The 24,191-nt window shown below is 30.0% G+C and overlaps 2 protein-coding genes across 3 annotated transcripts; one reads left to right on the top strand and one right to left on the bottom strand.

Moving 5' to 3' along the window:
- Positions 1–3,451: 3,451 nt before the first annotated feature.
- Positions 3,452–8,350, bottom strand: LOC146939057 (2-oxoglutarate (2OG) and Fe(II)-dependent oxygenase superfamily protein). Its single transcript, XM_085752857.1, has 3 exons — positions 7,789–8,350; positions 4,926–5,241; positions 3,452–4,020 (listed from the first exon to the last, which is right to left on the bottom strand). Exons 1-3 carry the CDS (start codon positions 8,223–8,225, stop codon positions 3,793–3,795), a joined length of 981 nt encoding a protein of 326 aa, XP_085608983.1. The 5' UTR covers positions 8,226–8,350; the 3' UTR covers positions 3,452–3,792.
- A 12,432-nt stretch (positions 8,351–20,782) lies between these two features.
- LOC146939056 (PHD finger-like domain-containing protein 5A) lies at positions 20,783–23,726 on the top strand. 2 transcript variants are annotated; one of them, XM_085752856.1, is made up of 3 exons: positions 20,796–20,940; positions 22,112–22,205; positions 23,236–23,726. In XM_085752856.1, exon 3 carries the CDS (start codon positions 23,258–23,260, stop codon positions 23,588–23,590), a length of 333 nt encoding a protein of 110 aa, XP_085608982.1. In that variant the 5' UTR covers positions 20,796–20,940; positions 22,112–22,205; positions 23,236–23,257; the 3' UTR covers positions 23,591–23,726. The 2 variants fall into 2 exon arrangements, with proteins under 2 accessions (XP_085608981.1, XP_085608982.1); XM_085752855.1 differs by lacking the exon at positions 22,112–22,205 and having other exon boundaries at positions 20,783–20,940.
- The last annotated feature ends 465 nt before the right edge of the window (positions 23,727–24,191 follow it).

Raw genomic sequence — 24,191 nt, 5'->3', positions numbered from 1 at the left:
ATATCAGATTGATCATACATATGAGTAGTGTTTATATAGTGGGGTGTACATATTTTTGTAGAGAGTAAGCACAAGATAACTTGCTAAAAGACACCTTCTATGAAGATGTCTTCTAGCAAAACCCTATATTATATATATATATATATATATATATATATATATATATATATATATATATATATATGTATGCATGCATGCATGTATATAAATTTTGGAAAAATCCGTATCAAGTTTTAATTTTGACGGACTTTATTTATTTCCAGAACATGAACAAGTAAAAATATATTCCGAAGAAAAAAAAAGAAAAAAAAATCTTATTCGAGGCAATTAGAATTGATTGGAACAACCAAACCATTTTTAATAGAAAGAAATGTAGTGGGATAAACGAAATCAATAAACAAGTTCCTCGATGGTCATACAACTTAATCGACGAATTAGAGCAAGTGACGGAAAGACTGACAAAAGAGGCTCAAATTCGTTCCCCAAGAGTCGAACGTATAGTAATTTTTAATGGGAATACAAAATTCACTGAATTTGAATCTTGTTCCTAGAAATGACAATGAGTCTATTCCTGAACCGGACCTAAATCACGAATTTATTCTACTAAATTTTTCACGCGAACCAGATTATGACCGAGATATAATTAAGGGATCTATACGCCCTCTAAGACGTAAAACAACGACTTCGAAACTTTTTCAAGCAACTGCAAATAATATATATATATATATATATATATATATATATATATATTATTTATTATTCAGAAATGTTGAATTAAATAATTAATTTAAGGAAAATGCTAACATGTGCCTCAAGGGCACATTTTAAGGAATTTAAAATAGAAATGAATGTCTTGAAAGTTGTGCATTCCACTTTATTTAACTTTTTAAAGTCAAAATCTTGTTCTTTTCTATAAAAAAAAACTTTTAATTTTATATTCTAAGGGCACAAGATAACAAGACCCTTAATTTAAACATTATTATATTGAGTACCAAAATATTTTTGATCAAATACTAAAATATATTAGATTGCATACCAAAATATTTCAGATTGTACACCAAAATATTTCAGCAAAACAATTTGAGATATTTTTTTTTTGTACAAGATCAAATATCTGAATTACTTGTTTCCCAAGTTTTGCTAAAATATTTTAGAATGCTATCAAATTTTTTTTTGGTGCACACAATCTGAAATATTTTGGTATGTCATCTAATATATTTTAGTATTTGATCAAAGATATTTTGGTGCTAAGTAGAATATATTTATGTACCCAATATTATATTTTTGTATTCAATTTGAGATATTTTTTATACAAAATCTAATATGTGAATTACTTGTTTCCAAAGTTTCTCACATATTACTTTTTCCTCACAATCCCAATTCATGCGACAATGTCTCTCCCCAAAGATCATCTCTATTCTGACGACCACCTCTCCCTCTCTCTCTCTCTCTCTCTCTCTCTCTCTCTCTCTCTCTCTCTCTCTCTCTCTCATCATATCAACTTCTCTTTTATTTCATCTACACATGCATTCGAACAAGTCCAAGAAAAATGATATGTTTGTTCACTACAAATAACATCGCCCACACACACACACATATCCACAAACGCCTTTAACGAGATCAAATGAGCAATTTCTCTAGAGAGCAACCCATAGATGATAGATTGATATGGGGTGCGTTTGTTTCAGCTTTAAAAAAAATAGATTTTGTGTCAAAAGAATCTAGAGATTTTTTTTTAGAGATTTTAAAAAAAATCTAAAGTTATTTGTGTTTGCCTACGTACTATCCATAAAAATCCATTTTGTTAAAAAAATGAGTTCTAACATGCACATGTGTTATCTCCTTGTTGTTGAAAAAAATAGATTTTGAGAAAAGCTAATCCTAATAGCTTTTCATTTTAGGGTCAAAATAGATTTTTTTGATAAAATGATTTTTCTAAAATTCCTAATCAAACACTTAAAAATGAAAAAATTGATTTTTTAAAGGAAAAAATAGATTTTTTTTGAAAAAAATTGAAACAAACGGGCCCATGTTTAATCCTCTTGTTGGAAATCTCTTTCTTTAGAGAACAACCCATATATCTATAAAAAAAAAATAGACATAATCGATTTTAAACAGATAATGGATTTTTAGAAAGATTTAAAAATGGATTTTCGATGGAAGACCATCAATTAATTTAATGGTTAAGATTTGGTGTAAATAATTAGATTTACATCTTGTGTTAATCCTAACTCTATATAAAATCCAAAGTCTTACTTAGTCATTCAAAAATGTAAGCTATATCTTAAAAAAAAAATTGTTTATTGTTAACTCTTTGATTTTTGGGAGAATGAAACAAAGATGAATATTGTGAATTCTTGAATGTCATATTCAATATAATCAAATTCAATCATATCTCTTTTTTTGTTATCTCTTCAGTTTTTGGGCTTTTTTATTTGGGGTCTTGTTAACGAGTGCCCTGGAGCACTCTTTAAGCATCCTATATTTAGTAATTATTCTTTTAAAAAGTAAACTATTACAATTTCCAATGCATTCAATGTACAACTTTTCATAAAAACTTACTAATTAAAGTGCTTAAAGAGTGCTCCGGGAGCACTCGTTAACATTTTCCTTTTATTTGTTATCTCTTCAGGTTTTGGGAGAATGAAACTTTAATAATTCAGAGTTTGTCTTAGATGCAAGTAAAGTCTGATTAAAAATTATTCTAATTTATGAAGATAACATCTAAATTACATTGTTATGACCATAACAATATCCAATTCATTAAAATTAACATTCTTTTTTAGCTTTTATCTAAGACTTTGATCTTTTGTCAAAAAAAAAAAAATCTACGACTTTGATCTCGTTATTTTCGATAACAGTCAAATTTTGTTTATGAATGATGAAACATTCTGTATAGTATTAACATTTAAAGAACTGAGAACGTGTACATTATGTACTGTAGTATAGTATAACATTTAAAGAACAATGTACAAATATATTGACAGTGAATTAAAATTTGGTTCGACGGACGCTGTAAATATTTTTAACAATAAATAACAACTAATTTGACAAAAATATAATATAATAAAGGACCTTTTTTTTGACAAAAATAAATAAATAAAGGGTCTATGGAGTAGTTTTGTCAACTTTGCATAAACCAAATATAATAGATAAACAACTATTACTTGCGATCAAAAAACAAAAACAACTTTGCATAATAGTTAAATTTGATTCGTTATGATGGCTAAAAGCTAACAATGCCACGTTTGTGTACGGCTCTCAAAGATAGTGGTCGGACTCTTTGTTATATTTGGGTATCGACTAACCTTTACTCATGTAATTACCTTGTACGACTGTTTGTTTTAGGGGTGGCCATTTAGTACATCTTGTACTAAGGTGGTTTCACTACCTTTGTTAATATATTCCATTTTTATGTCTTAAAAAAAAACAACTATTTCCCACTTTTCAATTTGTCCAATTCTAAGCGGGTGAAAATTTTAAATTATAAAAAAAAATCCATTATAGCAAAAACAATTTAATTATTTTTAGAAACTAGATATCTGATCTAAAGACGAGTTGATTCGGAAGAGCAATCCTCTAGAATAGCTAATAGTCTTCTTTACGAAATTCTACTACGGTCATAAACATAAATTAATAGTGTTTGAACACTTACACATAAATTTTTTCTAATAATAATAAAAATTGATAATAAAATGATTTGGTATTTTAAAGAAAAACTTTTTTATATGTATGTGACCAAACACTATTGATTTATGTTTGTGACCAAAAAAAATGTCGTCTTCTTCGCAATTAGCCTTGGTTCTGCTGAAACCTTGAAAGCCCAACTTTATTTCCAAGGGTTTTGATGTCTTGTTGCACTTGTGCCCTGAATTCATTGTAGGTAAATGGCTTGTACTTGTTGCTCTCAATCACAACGTCTTCACCAGGAAATACAAAGTAGCATATTGAGATCCTCTCTATATCTTTCTCTACCTTCACTCTATGTGACACACTCTTGTATCTATCGCTGCTAATCGCCTAAACCAAAATAAATACATTAGAATAGACACAGTTATATAACTTTAAAATAAAATCCTATTTATTGTTGAGAAATGGTAAATTTAACATTGACCCCTTTATTTTTCTAGAATAAGTTACAAAAGTATAAATTAAAATTGGTCAATATACACATAAATGTATAATTTGCTAATGTACTACTACTCATTCTAAAAATTAAATAAGTGCATAGGGGGTCCATAGGGATTAGGGAAAGCCTGTACGACAGCTTTAGGCCTCTAATATTAAGACTTGTAATATTTGAGTGTTATTTTTGGATTTAAATCACCTCATGATTGAATCAAATATAAAGTCTATGTTCATCATCTCACAGTTAAAATTTATGAAGTCTCATTTATATATATTTTAAGTTGTAAACTCTAATAAATTTTAATGGTAAGATGATGAACACAATCACCTCATACTTGATTCAAAGGTAAAAGTAAATGTCCCTTAAACCACTTGGTTGTAGGATTCTCTCCTCAACTTTATGGTCCTTAGTTCGAGACTTAACACCTTAAAAAAAGAGAAGTGTTATTTGAACAACCAATTTTTTTTTTTTGAAAGAATTTGAACAACCAATTTGGTGACAACTTATTTGACAACCATATTTTACAAAGAAAAAAGTGGTATTGACACGGAAACCATAGCAATAGAGAGATAAAGTAAAAAGTAATGTGAGTATGAGAGAGAAAGTTGTTGCAAAAGTTGTCACTAAATGGATGTTCAAATATCATTTCTCTGAAGAAAAAAAAAAGTAAGAGAATCAAAATCTCTATTTTTTGGGTATATATATATGTATATCTAAACAAAATATTTACATTTACTAATATCACATATATATTGCAGACCAAATTAAATTATGAGTAATGAAAAAAACTTTAGACCTGCATCATGTCACCAAGGTTGACAATCAATGTATTGGAAGCTGGCTTTATAGTGAGCCATTGATCATCTTTGAGAACTTGAAGTCCACTCACATGGTCATCTGGGTTCAATATGGACAAAACTGAACTATCTGTATGAACCTCCATGCCCCAACCAACATCAGTGGGTGGATAACGATAGACACGTATGATGCCAGTGTTTTCTGATAAATATGACTTTGTTGTTTTGTGATTCAGCTCAAGATTCTTAACCATTGCTTCAAATAAAGTTGTAGCAATTCTTGAAAGATGGGTTGCATATTCCATTAGTAAAAGCCTTGCAAAGGAAACATGTAACTATTAGAATAGATTTAAATAATCGGTTAAAAAAATTCTTTAAATTCAAGACATGATATACAAGATATAGAATTTTACAGTGGATTTTTTTGTCAAGATAATTTTACATAGCATTAGTATAACTTTGTGCGTTATATTAATAATGTGAAAACAAAGATTTGTTAAAAAATTGTACCAAAAAAATAAATTTGTTAAAAAACCATGAAAAAAGATGAAATAATATAACCAATTCTATGTTAAATTAATCATTTTTCAGGAACAAACCGTGATTATTGTGTTTTGGTGTTAACTTTCTGTTTTTCAGAGGAAAAGCGATCAACTTAATTTAATAAAAACGACAACAATCAAACATTATTCCATTGCCTTAACTATGAGACGGATATTTGTTGAGATGCTTAGTCACAACCATTTTAAGTCCTATATAATTCTTCCATCCAATGTAGAGAAACCACATAACACAAAAAAACTTAAAAATAAATTTAATATGATCTATCTTCAAATATTTTTTTGGCCTACTTTTTTTTTTTGAAAGAATCTATCTTCAAAGATATTAACAGGACTTGAGTGCAGAATATTTGGGATTACTGGGAGTTTGTCCTTTTTTTTTATTATAGGAAAGTTTGTCCTTTTCTTCTTACAATGAACAATTATTTATTTATAGGAAAGTTTGTGTCTTCATGTAAGATTCTTTTTCTTTGTTCCAATTTTCTTTTCAATTGTTTTTGGTTTATAACAATATTTTTTATAGATGATGAAAAGGTAATGACCATTAAAAATTTATACACACAAGTTGAGGAATTGGAATTTAAATCTTAGTCGCAATGTTTATGCAAAACAATTTCGACAATTTTTATCGGTTGAAATAAGAATTGTAAATGGTTTTTAATAAATTTTTTCAACTAAAAATAATTATATTTGAGATGTATCAAACATTAATATAGATATCACTAAAAAAAAAGATATCACTCATATATGTGCTTCAAACCAAGACTAATATAAAAGTCTAACATCTTTAACCGGACTCTCTCTCTAAAAAAACATTTAACTAGACTTAACTCATAATTTTTTTTGCTTGTTTTTTACATTGAGAGCAATAATTGCAAATGTTATCTAAAACAGTCGGCCATGTTTGTCTTTTCATTTTTTTTAAGGAATATTTGTCTTTTCACTTGATTGTTTTCTTTTCTGAATGAAAATGAAATTTGGTCCAATTTATGAGAGGACCTTAAAAATAATGCTTAGTAATTTTGCTTAACATGAATTTCCACAAAGGTCCGCTAGAAAATGAATTTTAATGTTGTGAGTTTAATTATGTTAACAAGGATATTGTATAATGCATGCAATAGTCGAGTTCTAACCGCTATACTATTTGATAAAAAGAATTAAATAGAGTTGACAAATATTATTCTCTCCTATTAAATAAAAAGATACACTACTACTCATTTTCAATTGTATAGAAAGCTAAAAACAAAAAATCACTCTCTCAAAAACAGTAATTTATCTTTGGGTCATGTTAACTTGTGCCTTTAGGGCACAAGTTAAGGAGCTTAAAATGGAAATAAAAAATAAGTTTTATATTGAAAATATAACTTTTGAGATTTTTAAGACATTAAATGCACAATTTCCAAGCAAAAACTTCTACATTTGATTTCTTAACTTAAGTCTCAAGGACACAAGTTAACATTTCTCTTTATCTTTTGATTTCTGATGGAGTATAGTATCTTGTTTAAACTGCACGTTGGATAGTATCTATCAAATCTGATAATCCATTTCAAGGATTTGCACAATCCAAATATCCAATTGGTCAAAACACCGGTTCATGCAGTGTTATTGGGCACCAAACAAAATGTCACATTCTCAATAAAACAAATATTTGCACCCAACAACCGACCCATAAATCTATGTTATAATTTTCCACATGCATGGACAAACTCCCAAAATATAAGACACAAAAGATGGCCAAGAAAGAGACATACAATAAAACAATACTCTCTCTCTCTCCTTCCACAATTATTTTCAGACTAAATCCTTTTACACAAATTAGAAAGAAGCCATCAATGGAAAATATTAATGATAATAACAACAATAATATCAAGTAAAAAAAATAATATTATTGTCCATTTGACTAAATCCTTCAAATTAGTTTTTTTTAACTAAATTATCAAATTGGTCCTATTGACCATTTGTTAGTTTATTATTATTGTCATCATAAATATAAAGTAAAAAATAATATATGTTTATGACTAGAAGTAAAATATAATAATTGATAGTAAAATATACGTTGAAAATTAAACTATAAGTTTTTGAAACGATAATTTTTTTGTTGCAAATGTGATCATTATCATGAAACACAGCTTATAATAATAATAATAATAATAATTCCTCAAAAAATAATCCCTTCATAGTAGTAGTAGTAGTAGTAGTAATAATAATAATAATAATAATAATAATAATAATAATAATCCCTTCATAATATAATATAATATAATAATAATCATAATAATAAACTTGTTAATATTGTGCATACCTGATGGACTCGAGTGAAGGAAGTTGATGTTGGAAGTGAGAGAGTTGACACAATGGCACATCAAAACCTTCAACCCAATTGATATTTTGAGGACCTTTTGTTATTGCTGTCCGAGATGGAGTTAGGGCAGGGGTACCCCAAAAGTATTTGATAGGGCTTTCATTGCATGCTTCTTGTTTTGATTCAAAGGACAAAGAAAATAGTTGTTTGGTTAAATCTTGAAGTTGTTCCAAAAGGGTTATTGGAACACCATGATTAACCAAACGGAATAGACCCCATTCCTTGCAAGCCTCATCCAAATTTTTGTGTTCTAAGCACTTGAGATCTATGATTGGAATAGGATCTGAGTCTTCAACTATGTCATTTGGGACATAAAGGTTTTGTGGTTGGTTATTGTGTTGGCGGAGAATTGGAGGGTAGGAATCCAAGTTGTTCATTTTTGTTTCATGTAAAAAGTTGAGAAGTTGAGAGAGGGAAATTATTGGAATAGATTATGAACACATGTTGTGAATAGAGAGAGAAGGGATTAGAATGATGAGGTGACTATCAAATTCATATAAGTACAAAATATATACAAGGGATTCATTAATATTTTATTTATTTATTTTACATATCTGTATCTATACCATAATATAAAAGCAACTCGATTCAAAGATAACTAACTTTTAACTAATTTTTTATTGAATTATTTTTTAGAAAAATTTACCTTTGAGAACTTATTCTTTTTTAAATCCAAAATCCAAATCTAAGTATACGTTTGGTTTCAATTTTAGAGGGTCAAAAGTTATATACCGTAATATATAAGCAACTCGATTCAAAGATAAGTAACTTTTAACTACTTTTTTATCAAACTTTTTTCTCGAAAAATTTACTTTTGATAACTTATTCTTTTTCAAATTCAAAATTCAAATCTAAGTATGTGTTTGATTTCAATTCTAGAGGGTCAAAGGTGATTTTAGAGGTTGTAGAATTGATTTTATGATGATTGAATGATTTAAAGTATAACTGATTTTGCTCGTAGAATTGATTCTACTTGAAGGTACAATTTCTAGCTTTTGGATTCTACAATTGATTTTAACCTTAAACTCATCGCTAAATCTACTTTTACATAAATACATTCAAACATAAATCACTTTACACTCAACTCACTTTTATCCAGAAACAATTTTACATAATCAATTTACTAAAAATCAATTCTTGTAAAAAGCTGAATCAAACATACACTAAATCTTATAATTGTAGGAAATTTGAAAACTATCTCCTAATAAACTATCCATTTTATTTGAATTTTTTTCTTTACAATTCTTTATCAAATACAATTTTTTTACATGATAGGAAAACCTATACTATAAACCAAAAATAAATTAAAATAAAAGATAGTACGTACGTACGTACGTACGTATGCATGCATCTATGTATATATAATTTAGAATAACAAATATATTTTATAAGAGTTTATAAATAATAATTTGTTTGGATTGGTGATATGGTGTTGATATTCAACTTTAAAATGTATTCCTCTCAACGTCTTAGATTCATTCTCTTCAATATTAATTTCAATAAAATAGTTTGACATTTTTTTTCTTCTAAAATGGTTTATGAATAATAGCACCCTCATTTTACAATTCGATTTTTTACAGGTACTAGTTAATATGGAAACATTTTCCAAATTAAAATTAAGTAGAAATGCGGATGACTATTATTATTATTATTCGTAACTAGCAAAAATTATGATTTTTTTATTTTATGAAATTTTGATTTTGATTAAAACTAAAAATATAAATGTTTGTTGCTTTCTAGTTATGACAAACCAAATTAAACATGATTATATATTTCAATAACACCAACAATATAACAAAAAAAATATAATCTAAATTCCTTTTTTTTTTTTTGTGACACCAACAACAATCTTTATTATAGAAAAAAATTGTTTAAGGGTATAATTGAGATAGTAAAAAAGTAAGTATAAATATACTCATCTAATTTGTTAAACTTTTTTTATAGAAAAAATTGTTTAAGGGTATAATTGAGATAATAAAAAAGTAAGTATAAATATACTCATCTAATTTGTTAAACTTTTTAAATGATAAAGGAAAAAAAAATCAGACATATATATTTACATCGTGTTTGTTACATTTTTTTAATATTTAAATTTATTCTTATCTATTTGTTACATAAGTTATTTGTATGGGAATTAATCACTTTAGTCCCTGAATAGGAAATGAGTCGTCACTTTAGTCCCTGAATGCAGATAAATTGCAAAATAGTCCCTAAATGTAGACTATGTTAGTCAATTTATTCTCTGAATGCAGATTCAGTTAGTCAATTTAGTCCCTGAATGTAGACTTCGTTAGTCACTTTAGTCCCTGAAATTGACCAACAGAGTCTACATTCAGGGACTGTTTTGCAATTTCTCTACATTTAGGGACTAAAGTGACTACTCTTTTCCTATTCATGGACTAAAGTGACTAATTCCCCTTATTTGTATTGAAAATTAAAGACATTTTTAAAAGAAAAAAGTCAGTTCAAAGATGCCGTTGTTTTCTTTATGCATAATACTGATAAAATCACAAGTGTTGCCATTCGTGGGCAAAAGCATTACAAGTCGACAAGTGTCCATATGGCTCCATCTACCCAAGAGCATTGCAATTTGCAAGTGTCCAAATGGCTCGTTAACTATTTTTGTGTTTTCTATGATAAGATGTCCATATTATTAGACATACACGTGCAATGAAAACAAATTTATAAAAAAATAATGTTACATTTATTTTTAAATAACTCGTTTTGTTAAAGTCACAATCATTATGTAACCAAAAAAAAGTCACAATCATTATAAAATGGGATGAGTAATAATTATATAAACTGCTCCTCCCTTTTTAATTGTCACTTTTAGAGAAAAATTTTGTTTCTATTTAACTGTCATTTTCAAAATTCAATACAACATTAAATGTTGTTTTACCAATATTATCGTTAGATATTTATTGCAAAGAGATAAACATATGAAATGAAATATTAAATTAATAAGGCTATCATAGTAAAAGTAAAAACAATTGTATCAAAAGTAGTAACATTTATTGATTATCTTGGTTTGTGTAAAATGTCAAAATGTGACAATTAAAAAAGTACGGAGGTAGTACCAAATATGATGGATAGGTACAAATGATAAGGAATTTTAGCTCCTCAAACATGTTGTCAAATGTTCGATTTCTATTTCATTTGTATGAAAAAATCGGGTCGGTAAAGGAGAATTTGTCTTGTGTATCTCACATGTTCTTCGATAAAGATTAATCATTGTTAAACGACAATAGAAATTTATACCAACGTCGCGTTGCAGTAACTAAAAAAACAATCTACAACCTATATATATATATATATATATATATATATATATATATATCAATTATATTACAACTATTTTTAGTATAGGTAAAAATTGTCAAATGATGTCATAAATAGGTTGGAAAGAAGTGTCAACAATTAGTTATCTTTCATAAAGGCTATGTTTGGATGAGAAGAGAAAGTAAGAGAAAAGATAGTAAAAGGAAAGACTGTAAGAGGATAGAAAGGGAATGAATTGCTTTGGTTGTTTGGTTTAATAGAAAGTGGATTAGAAAATTGGAGGAAAGAAAGATCTATTTTTTCTAATTGACATATATACCCTTATCTTATATCTATGCACACCCCTTTAGAAATAAAAAAAACAATAAAACTAGGGGTGCTTTGGACTTTTTGAACAAAAGTTAGTTGTTTCCCCAACCTTTCTGCACATATTGCCATGGAAAGGTTTTTAGTGTGGGACCCATGTGTCTCATTCTTTCCTTAGTTGATTTCACTTAATCCAAACCATGGAAAATGTTTCTTTCTCTTGTTTTTATCTTCCCCTAACTATCTTTCCATAGAAACAAACACACCCAAAATGTTAGGCGTAGGACCAACTTGTTTTTTGTCAAGTTTTTTTTCTTCTGTTAGGTGTAGGACCAATTAGATTAGACAAACCAAACTTGAGGGAGTAATAAACTTAGGACAAGAGGTTGGTGATAATCATTAAAACCTCACATATATATAAATGGAAGATTTGATTTGATGTTTAAATCTCGATGACGACATTTAGTCTAATAAACATTCTTAAGAGGAGTGTTAGCAACGCCCTTTCTAATAACATATGTATTTTTCAACATATTCTCTTTTATTAATTAAAATTCATATGAATTTCATAGAATTATGTGAGTGTCATAAACTTGTTAAACTTGTTGTGATTTATATGAATTTCAATAAATAAATAAATAAATAAGAGGGTTTTAAAAATGTGTTTTTAATTTTACCAAAATCATATGTGTAGATAACTTTTTTTTTTCGTTTTTAACTAGAAAATTCGAATTGTTTTTCTTTATAGTTACTTTCAAGACCGGAGAACAAAAATTGTGTCAAAACAAAAAAACACCAGAGGACATAAATTAATAAATAGTTTATTTACTAAGAAACATCTATATAATATTTTTGAAAAGGTTCATGTGATGATAACTCAGTTGGTAAAGACATTGCATTATATATGAAGAGTTGAGTTTGAATCTCAAATTTCCCACTCATCCACCTTAAAATTGTAGAATTTTAGTCGTTAGATTATTCGATCAATTTTTTTTATTTTCAATAAAATTAATGATTATATTCCAAAAAAAAATTAATGATTAATTTCTTGACCAGTCTTTTAAATTAAAATACGTACATGTCTTTTTGATTTTGTTAATTTTACTAAGGAAATTACTAATATATGTTAGAAAAATGATATTTGTACAGTCATTTTAGGCTTAATTGCACTTTTGGTCCCCTAAGTAATTTCTTGTTTTCATTTTGATCCCGTAATTCGTAAAATCATCATTTTGGTCCCTCTTGTTTTGCTCCGTTAATCAATTTGGTCCAATCCGTTAGTTTTTTAATGTCTAAAATTTTTGATTTTATTTTAACCATTTGATTACATGTACATTGTATTTAATAGTGTACCATCAGCATCTAGTTTTTTTTCACTTTTCATCATCTTCTCTCTTCTTCTTCCTCATATATATGTCAACATTTTCCAGATTTTTTTTCTTTCCAAAATACAAAAAGCTAAAGAAACACATCACAACACAAAAAATACCTATTTTTTTCTTCTAATTACTTCACTCTTCTTCTCCAGAATCTTTCATTTGCATCTCTCTCTCTCTCTCTCTCTCTCTCTCTCTCTCTCTAGTGGGAGAGAGAGACAAAGCAACAATACAAAATAAATGGCTTCTCAATCAATCATCAAAATCAAAACCAAACCAAAACAAAACAACAAAGTCTTGTTTGTTTTCACAATCACTTCTCAAAAAACACGTTTTGCATAATCATTCATAAGAAGAAGAAAACGAAGAATAATCGTGGTTGGGGTATTCAAGTAATTTCATCTCATCTCATCTCCTTCGTGCTTCTCTGACGGTGCCGGCACTACCATGTTCTCATTCATGAGCACGGTGGCCACCTCTCTGATTACGGCGGTGCTCTTCACGACAGTGGCCGACATCGCTCTCGTCGTCGTCTTCTATGGTGCAAGTAGGTATACACAAAAAATTCCTCAAATGAACGAATCATAATCGCAAAAACCCTAACTCAATTCTTCACTTTGATTCAAGCATTATCAGAGTGGATACAACTCAATTTTTGATTCTAATTCAATCACAATAGCTAAAAACACCATAGCCAAAATTGATTATGCAACAAAAGCTTTCGATTTCGTTTTTTAGTTTTTGATTTTTGGTTTTGTGATTGTAATTTTGACATGGTGAGATTAGGATCTGATGAGGTTTGTGAAAAGATTAAAACTTTGGTGAAGATTTGATTAGTTGGAGATATGATGAAGATTTTTATAATTAGTTTCTAGAATTTTATAAAGGTTTTTGGATCTGATGAGACTTTAGGAGATTTTAGGCTTAATTGGATTTTTATAATTTGTTTCTGGATTTTTCTAGGTAAATGATGAAGATGATGATGGTGTTGATGAATTTATGGAATTTTTTTTATGAAGTTTGATGAAAGTGATGAATAAGAGGAAGGAAGAAGGTGAAGAATGAAATATAAAGTTAGTTGTTGTTGGTTCACTGTAAGATACAGTAGACATATATGATCTATAACAGTCATCTTTTAATAAAAAAGATCAAACAATTTAAATTAAGAAAATTAATAGGATCTATGGTGGACCACTCTTAAGGTTGGTCCACCATAAACATTTGGGGTTAAAGTTAACGGTCAGGAACCTTTTTGACTAATGGAGCAAAACAAGAGGGACCGAAATGTTGATTTTACGAGTTATGAGACCAAAATGAAAACAAGAAATTACTTGGGGGACCAAAATTCCAATTAAGCCATCATTTTATAACAACTTTTGAAACAACTATCTTATTTTTATTGTGTTCTTAATACTTTCAATTATTATGACTTTTATGTCAATATCTAAATACATTTCTAATAAATCTTTAGTTGTTTTATAAATTATCTCAAAAATAGTTGTTTAAATAAACTATACCTTTGTGGATTTGCATAATCCAATTGGTAGAAACACCAATTCATGCAATGTTATGTTTAGTTTTTTGACGCAAAAAGGTGATGAGGCAACTAATACAAAACAAATCATTTTTGCACCCAACAAGCGGGTGGCATTTAACATGGGAAAGGAAAAGAGCTTCCCACCATGGGAAAGTTAATCTTGCCCATTAGATTAAGTAGAGAACATATTTTTATCATAGTCTCTCAACTCCATATCTAACCACCCACCCTCTCCAACACATCTTCCTCCTTGCCTCCCCCACCTACCTCATTGGACTTTCTCACTTCATCCTTATCAACAGCTCCGATGTTACCTCAGTCCATCACAGTAACAGAAAATACCCATATCAAACAAAAGTAACTATGTTCAGTAGTGTGGATCCTTCGGAAACAAATGTTCAGTAGTGTGGAGTAACAAATTCATCTCATTGTTTGTGAATCAACTTTTGTTTACAAATTACAAAAAATAATACAAATAAATTCTAAACTTGATTGAATCTAAAATAAATAAATTCAAATCAACCAAAATGGATTAATATCTTTTACGATGAATTATATACATTTATTTCCTAGCCTTCCATATTATCAGCATCATGAAAATTATTTAAAACTGGATTAATTTCAGATGTAATGGACAACTAAGCTTGCATCTGTGGAGTTTGGTTTTTTCATGGATTTTTTTTTATGTTGGAACCATGCTCCAATCTTATAATGGTGAATTTTTGTTTCCAATGTACGTTAGATTTGTTATAATTGAAGGGAGAAAGTACAATGAGGTAGGTGGGGGAGGCACGGAGGAAGATGTGTTGGAGAGGGTGGGTGGTTAGATATGGTGTTGAGAGACTATAATAAAAATATGTTATCTATTTAATCTAATGGGCAAGATTAACTTTTCCATGGTGGGAAACTCTTTCCCTTTCCCATGCTAAATGCCACCTAACAACCGACTCATAATTCAATGTTCCATATTTTCCACGCATGCACAAACTTCCACAAAACAAGACACAAAAGGTGGCCTAGAAAAGGACATAAAATAAAATACCACTACTATACTAACAAACAAATTATAAAAAACAAATAAACAAAAGTTGAAGAAGACACACGACAAATTACAATTGTTAAGGAGTCTAAAATAGAATTTTTATTTTAGGATTGATGCATTCAACACATTAAAACTTGAAAAAGTAATTTCTTTTACATAAATCTTACCAATTATTTCTATTTTAGAATTCTTAACAATTTAGGGCACTTGTTAGCAAGACCTTACAAATATTATACTAGTAATAATCATTGTGAAATTGTTAATTGTCATATTGCGCATACCTGATGGACTCGAGTGAAGGAAGTTGATGTTGGGAGTGAGAGAGTTGACATAATGACACATCAAAACCTTCAACCCAATTGATATTTTGAGGACCTTTTGTTATAGCTGCCCTAGTTGGAGTTAGGGCTACCCCAAAAGTATTTGATAATTAGGGCTTTCATTGCATGCATGCTTCTTGTTTTGACTCAAACGACAAAGAAAATAGTTGTTTAGTTAAATATTGAAGTTGGAATAGGGTCCGGTTCATCACCCTTTATGTTATTAGGGTCGTGTAGCTAGGTTTTGTGGATGATTGTTATGGATTTGAATAATTTGAGGGTAGGAATCCAAGTTGTTCATTTTTGTTTTCCTATACAAAACGTTGAGAAAGGAAAAGTTATTGGAATAGATCATGAACACATGTTTTGATTCAGATAGAGAGAGAGGATTAGAATGATGAGGGGACTATCAAAACCATATAGTACAAAATATATACAAGTGATTCATTCATATTTTCTTTTAATGATTTTTTCTATTCTCTATATATATTATATATATAAAAAAAATCACGAGTTTTGTGGCTGTGGGGCAAAAACATTGCAAGTCAACAAGTGTCCATATAGCCCCATCTGCCCAAAGACCTTTAAAAATCTAGAGAAAGTCCTTGTACTGTACGGGGTATTTCCGTTTTCAATTCAGCAAAATATTTAATCTCTTTTGTTTTTTAGTTGGTAAATGAAGTGATATCCATCACCTTAAATTGAAACATAGAAGTGCGAGTGTCAACATAGATAATACATGAACATTTGAACAAGAAGAAGAGAAGAATTCATGGAGGTTAGAGTTTCATAAATATAATGAGGACAACTTAAATGCATGTACAATAAGAATATATACTAAAGAATATGAAAGTTTAAAATACCGTTAATAACAAATACTCCATCCGTTCCAAAATATTAGCAAAAATTGGTCAACAAAAGTTAATGTATGTGGTTCAAAAATTGTACCAGACACATCAACTTATGTTTACCCATTTTTGCTTACATTTTGGGACGGAGGGAGTAATCAGCTAAATTACATCAGAGGTCCTTTAAGTTTGAGGTTTGTAACAGATTGGTCATTTAAGTTATTTTGGTCACACATAAGTCCTTTGTGTTTGTAAACGTTTTCAATTTAATCCTTATGTTAACTACAAAAACGATGATGTGGCAGAAGGACTAAATCGAAAACGTTTACAAACTTAAAAGACTTATGTGTGACCAATATAACTTAAAGGACTAATCTGTTACAAACCTCAAATTTAAAGGACTTATGTGTGACCAAAATAACTTAAAGGACCAATTTGTTACAAACCTCAAACTTAAAGGACCCCTGGTGTAATTTAGCCTAAATAATAACTATAGTCCCTCCGTCTCACAATAATTGTCTCTTTAGCATTTTTTCTTTTTCTCAAAATAATTGTCACTTTAGAATACCAATGCAACATTTATTACTTTTTTCCATTATTACACCCTTATTTATTGAATTTTATTCAACTTAACTACTCCACTAACTACATTTAATAAGGGTATTTTAGTAAATGATATTAATTTTACCATTGAAATCAACGCAATTAATCATTTCCTTAATAATCGTGCACAAACCTTAAACGACTATAATTTAGAGACTGAGGGACTATTATTTAACATCTTTCCTTAAACTCATGATGCATTAGTTGAAAGCACCGAGAGTTTGCCAACTAAAAATCGAAAAAAAAAATGTTACTTGGAGTGCATCTTTGTGAACAAATCAACAATCTTTAAAGACGAGGATGTAAACGGTATAGTGATTATTCCATGCCGAAGATGATGACAAGTAAGATGGGAGCCGATCTCAATGTGTTTGGTGTGTTCATGGAAAACCGAGTTATGAGCAATTTGAATAGAACTCTTGTTATCACAGTACATCAGAGTTAGTTTAGAAAGAAAGATAACCTATCAGTTAAGAGCCATTGCAGCCAAATAATTTCAGTAGTAATGGATGTCATAGCACGATACTCAGCTTATGTAGAGGAGCGAAAGACATTGTCATGTCTCCTACTTTTCCAAGAGATAATAGAGTATTCAAGAAAGATACAAAACCTTGTAGTGGACTTACGATATGTAGGATCACCAGCCTAGTCCGCATCAGAATAAGCATACAACTCCAATGATGACGATGAGGGAAATAGAAGACTCTGAAATTGTGATCCCCAGAGATAACAAAAAAATAAGAAGAATTGTTGCCCAATTAACTATAGTACTGTGAGAGATAACAAATTGACTGACAATATGAACAACATATGCAATATCAGGTCTAGTAATCGTAAGATACACCAGGCTGCCAACCAAAGTACAGTACAAAGTGAGATATGATAAAAGAACACCATCAAACTAATATCATTTCACATTTAACTCAAGAGGAATATATGCTAATTTAGTATCAGAAAGACGAACCTATTCAAGAATATTGGCGATGTACTTAGATTGAGAAAGAGAAGATAGCCTTTAGGAGAGTAGGCAACTTCAATCCAAAAGAAGTAGCGAAAAGTACCCAAGTCTTTCATCTCAAATTGCTTGGCTAACTGTAATTTCAAATCATCAATCCCATCAACATCATTACTTGTAATAATCATATTATCAACATATAATGAGAGTAAAATACGACCGTGTCCTAACAAACAACGAAGAATCATGATCACTGCAACAGAAGCCAAGAGATATAATCACAGTGGTAAACTTCTCAAACCAAGCTCGAAGTGCTTGTTTTAGACTGTATAAATCCTTCTTTAACTTACACACTTCCCCTGATTATGAGAATCACCTTGTCGAAGTACCATATAAACTTCTTGAAGATCACCATTTATGAAAGCATTATTAACATCCGTTTGAGAAATATGACACTAACGAATAGATGCAACAACAATAAGGGTACAAATAGTAGTTATCTTGGCCATGAAAGCAAAAGTTTCTTCGTAACCCATACCATTTTGTTGAGAGTGTCCCTTACAGACAAAACGAACTTTGTAACACTCACAGACCTATCAGACTTGGTTTTAATCTTAGTGGAAGAGGAACTTAGTCACAAGTGTCTGTATTATGAAAAGCAGCAAGTTCCTATGCCATAGCCTACCAAAGAGGATCAAGTATAACTTCCTTATAGGAAGATGGTTTAGAGAAATTGTGAATAGAGCTTAGAAAATAAGCAAAAGAAGAAAAATAAATGGAATAGACAAAATAAGAAGTTGAGTAGACTTAAGGTCACGAGAAGGATAACAAGGAGGATGAAAAGAGGATGAGGTGGAGTAAGATGAACAGACGTAACATGTTGTAGGATAACCATGGGGACAAAAGGGATATTTGTGTATGGAGTAGCCATGGTATCATCCTTGCAATTCTCAACATTACAATCAAAGCAAATATCATCATTAGGACAAAAAGGATCAATATTAATTAACTTAGAACTTCTAGGAGTATGAGAATCAAATGAAAGACAGTAAATTGGTATGTGCTCAAGAAACACAACATGACAAGAAACATACAATTTCATACTTTAAAGATTATAAAAATGATAACCCTTTTGACCATTCCGATAACTAAGAACAACACATATTGTTGAAAAGAGGAGACCATTTATTACATTATACTTGTGGAATAAGAACGAAACAAGTAGAACCAAAGACCTTTAAAGAAGTATATTCAGAAGCGACACCATACAAATTTTCAAAGGGAGACAAAACTAAAGTGATAGATGAAGGAATTCAATTAATAGTATGAACAATAGTGAGAATTGCTTCGCCCTAAAACTCACTTGGAACAGAAGTAAACAACAAAAGGGAACAAGCTGTTTCAACACTATGACGATGTTTTCTTTCAACAATGTCATTTTGTTGAGAAGTATTAGTGCAAGAACTCAGTTGAATAGTACCATCATAAGAAAGTAACTCAAATAACTAATTAGAAGTATATTCACCATCTAAATCAGAACGGAAACACTTTATAACAACATTATGTTTGGTTTTAACCATGGCAAGAAACATAAGATAAATACCAGAAAACTCAAAACATTTTTTCATAAGATATACCCAACAATAACGAGAATAATAATCAATGAATTGAACATAATATCTAGATCCAACTTTGGTAAGAACCAACGATGGACCCCAAACATTAGAATGGACTAAATCAAAAGGTGCATGAGACATAAAAACACTTTTATTAAAGGGAAAAGCAGAAAATTTAGCAAGCTTACAACCATAACAATAAAAAATGTCACTAATTTTCAATTTTCCCAAAGCTCTGGCAGAGGCTAAATATCTTAATGTAGATGTAGAAACATTACTAAGATGAGAATTCCACTGACAAAAGTTAGAAGATGATAAATTCAAATAAAAAGATGATAAATCAACATTGAAATTAGCAGTTGAGGATGCATTATCTAGAATTTTGATGATGTTTTACATGTTTCTATCTATTGACTGTAGATACAATCTATGTGTTTACACTATAAATTTCCTTTCTTTCTTCCATATTTTTCATTCTAAAGTCATTTTTTTTCCTTCTTCCCCCTTTTTTTTGGGCGGTTATAATGTCATGGTTTTACTATTAACCTTTCATACGAAGGGTCAACAGAGACCTTGATATCAATAGTTCAAGGGTTATCATGATTCGTCAAAGGGGATAATCCCACATCAACTTGTATTTTAGATCAGTTTGAATTTGGGATTGTTCAGATCAATTTTCACTTTCTCCTGCTAAATCATCTTGTTTTCATATCTTCTTTGAAGAGCACGCAAGAGGGATGCCTTCTCCTTGAAACTTCTTGTACTGCAAATTTATCTTTAGTTTCCAAGCATTTTTTTAATACATATACAACGTGATGTTAATGTAAATGAATCATGAAATTCAGTTAAATTAATAAATTGTGTTGTAACATTTAAATTGTATTATCTCTTTAAATCAAATTGAATTTGCACATCCAGAGTTTCAGATTTTATAATTCGAAAAACATTAAAATCATTTCGGATTCTAAAATCCAATCGGGATAAAATGGGCAAATTAGAGAATGCGCGAGAAAGGCGGAAGGTGGAAAAAGAAATTCTCAAAGAATGTTTGTAAGTTTGCGTTGGGCTTTGGGCTCATGAGAATCTTGATTGTTCTATGAAGTTCCACTACGTTCTCTTCTCCACTCTCAAATTTCTCACTTTTCGCATTTTCTCATTTCCCTCTTTGCACTTCCGCCAAAGCGACATCGTTTAACACTTCTCAGCACAGGTTCGTTTTCTTCATCTTCATCTCGCTATGCTTTTCGTTTCTGCACTTTTCCATAACGGTTTAAATTTTCATTTTTCTTCCAATTTATGGTTTATTTAGTGTGCTTCATGATTAATGATATAAGTAATATGGTTGAAAAAGTTAGGGCTTGTTTGGATTAGCTTATTTGAGCTTATCTACTTACATAAACACTTTTAACACTATTTTAGAGAACTTATGAAAACAACTTGTGATTTTTCTTATAATGTTTTTTCAGCTTATTTTCATAAGCTCTTCATGATAGCTTATATATACAGATTATAGATTATACAAAAATGATTTTATTCATTTTATGTTGTTTTATGGAGATAGCTTATTCATAAGCGCTTATATGATAAGCACTTATACTATATGCTTCAAAGTAAGCTGATTCTGTCATAGAGAGACCCTTTTTACTGTTTGTAAGCAAAGAAAGCTTGACATAGATCATCGTCACATTAGTCGTGGTTATTATAAGCAAAGAAAGCTTGACATAGAGTCATAGACCATCCTCAAGGCAGACATCGATAGAAAAGTAGACTAACGATGTGCATTATGTTGTGCTAAGGTTGCTAATTTTTGGTTTGTTTGTGGCTGCTTCAATTGATAAACACACACACACACAACCACACACGCACATACAGTCAAACTCTGACAAGATTTAAAAAATTGATGCTTAATAAGTGGACTTTAGAGCACCATGGTCGTCTTAGTAGGTTAAAGGAAATCAACAATGACATTTAAATATCTCGTGATCATCTTTAGGACGCCAAATTATTATAATAGATAATTGGAAGTGGAAGAAGAACTTAAAGCTATTATTTCATTTTAGGACAAATGTAAAGAATATTTTAGTTGGCTAAATATACTATGATTACTGAGGCTGCGTCTTTTTTTAGATAGCTAAACTTTTTTCATTTTTGGAAGTTTGAATTACAAGATTACGTGCAAAATGAAAGGAAAAAATATAAATACTTATGGAAGTTTTATCTTTTATTTCTTTGGCTGTAAGCAAGTGGCTAATATTTAGGAATGTTGATTCTAAGAACTTATGTCTTATATTTGCATACCTTTTGTTTGTTTACTAGTTAATTCGACAAAAGCAAAAGCTAGGGTAGGCAGTATGTTTGTTAACACTTTTTTCAATATTTAGGATGTTGGACTCTCTTGACGCAAATTCCGAGGGGAATGGCCGCCTTTGTGAGTAAACACTTAAGGGGGCTAGAATTCATTGATGGGTGCTGCTGGTAAACATTATACTTGAGATTCTGATAAAATATCTGATTTTTTTAAAGACAAGTCCATGCTTTGGCCTTAGTTCACTAGGTTCAGTGCCCTTCTCAATGAGTGGGCTTTGATGCTTCTTGGGGGTTTTTGTTAGAGTGTTCATATGGATGAGTAAGGTGTGGGTATAAAATAAAAAAATCAGTACCTGTTAGAGCATGTTAGAGGTTTTAGAGTTTTTGATAGTTGTTAGTTGTATCAGACTATGTGAGGTTACTGTGACATTGTGGCATTTGTCAAGTGGGAACTTGTTTTATTGATAATTAGTGATCTACACGTTAGACATTTCAAAATCCTTCATGCATCGACCTGAGTTTTTAAATTTTCTACACTCTTTACTTTCCGATTCAGTGTGAGGTATATGGTGTTAAACTGTAAGTTATAATAGTTTTAATGATGTAATTGTTGCGAGGCAAGGCTTACTAGCATGTTATTAGGCTCTTGAAGTTTTATAAGCTAGCTAGGATTGATAAGCCTTTCACTACCATGGTTTTGGGATATTCTCTCAGGAGTGATAAAACAGAATCTAGAGCCTATTGTGGGGGTGGTAAAATTATCACTTTTGGTTAGCCTTATGTGGGAAACTTGGTAAGAAACAACATCATTGAACACTTGCAACAGCAGTGGCCCTTCCTTTATGTGTAGGATCCCATCAACTGGAAAATTATAAGTTCTGCTGTTATGTTTTTTAGGTAGTCAGTTATCTATTATGATTATTAGCTACTACCGGAATCCATATTTTTCATATCGAAAGGTCACGATCATGTTTTAACTACTGTGATGAAGAGACTATCTGATCCGCTGATTAAAATATATTTCAATCTCGTTTGCATTTTGCATATTTACCAGGAAAGATTATTCCCAAGCTACAATGAAACTTATCTCAATACTTTGTTATATATTTAGTTTTGCTAGAACTTTAGTGTTTTCGTGATTATATTCTGTTCAACTTTCAATTGTAAACAAAACTAATGATTTTGTTTGCATATTCAGCATCTAGCAGGTTGTTGAAAATATGGCCAAGCATCATCCTGATTTGATCATGTGCCGTAAGCAGCCAGGAATTGCTATTGGACGATTATGCGAGAAATGTGACGGCAAGTGTGTGATATGCGACTCCTATGTGCGTCCTTGTACACTTGTAAGGGTCTGTGATGAATGCAACTATGGATCATTTCAGGGTCGATGCGTTATATGTGGAGGAGTAGGAATATCCGATGCTTACTACTGCAAGGAATGCACACAGCAGGAGAAAGATAGGGATGGCTGCCCCAAAATTGTCAATTTAGGGAGTGCCAAAACTGATTTATTCTATGAACGCAAGAAGTATGGGTTTAAAAAAAGATGAAGATGATGGATTCAACATTTGTGTTTCTATTGAACTTTTTTACTCAATGTATGCCGTGATTTGATATTAGCACCATAGGATGAGACTTTTTGCATGTAAACTTTTATATCGGATACATTCATTGTATGTTTAGTTATATCTTGGGTGTTTCAGATCATAACATACAAATTACGAAATATTTAATTGATAAGTAGATATTTATTCTTTGTGGTTACAATTGATAAACAGATTAGATTATTATACCAAATTATGTCTGAATTCTAAATAATCTAAAAAAAGTTTATTGAAAAGAGTGTTTAGTATTTCTTTAATTTTTGTTATCAATTTTAAATATCACATTACTTAGCGAGGTAATAACAAGTTGAACCGGAGTAGGTACTGATTCAAGGTTATATGCAATCAGATCGGAATCGATAGCAGTCAAATATATAAAGCAACAATAATTTATATTTATATAAAGAAAAATCATAAAGAAAAATGGTAACAAGTGTCCTTAAAACAAATAACGGTCGGAAAAAAAAAACCATTTTATGCCCAAACATTAATATTTCACCATTGTTTAACCCTTAAGTTTGAACTGGTTTCCATGAATTGATGTTTT

Source organism: Medicago sativa, chromosome 3 (genome assembly GCF_051527215.1).
Source record: "Medicago sativa cultivar Bolivia chromosome 3, Bolivia_mono, whole genome shotgun sequence".
Classification (NCBI taxonomy): Eukaryota; Viridiplantae; Streptophyta; class Magnoliopsida; order Fabales; family Fabaceae; genus Medicago; species Medicago sativa.
The sequence above is the reverse complement of the archived record's forward strand: the minus strand, read 5'-3'. Positions and strand labels throughout refer to the sequence as shown.

What these genes read in the sequence shown, in the direction of transcription:
- LOC146939056 (XM_085752855.1), top strand. Translation starts at nt 23,258, where the DNA reads ATGGCCAAGCATCATCCTGATTTGATCATGTGCCGTAAGCAGCCAGGA.
- LOC146939057 (XM_085752857.1), bottom strand. Translation starts at nt 8,225, where the DNA reads ATGAACAACTTGGATTCCTACCCTCCAATTCTCCGCCAACACAATAAC. An exon ending in CCTTCACTCGAGTCCATCAG is followed by an intron (nt 5,242 to 7,788) that starts GTATGCACAATA and finishes TTCCTTTGCAAG; the next exon opens with GCTTTTACTAATGGAATATG. An exon ending in ACCTTGGTGACATGATGCAG is followed by an intron (nt 4,021 to 4,925) that starts GTCTAAAGTTTT and finishes ATTTTGGTTTAG; the next exon opens with GCGATTAGCAGCGATAGATA.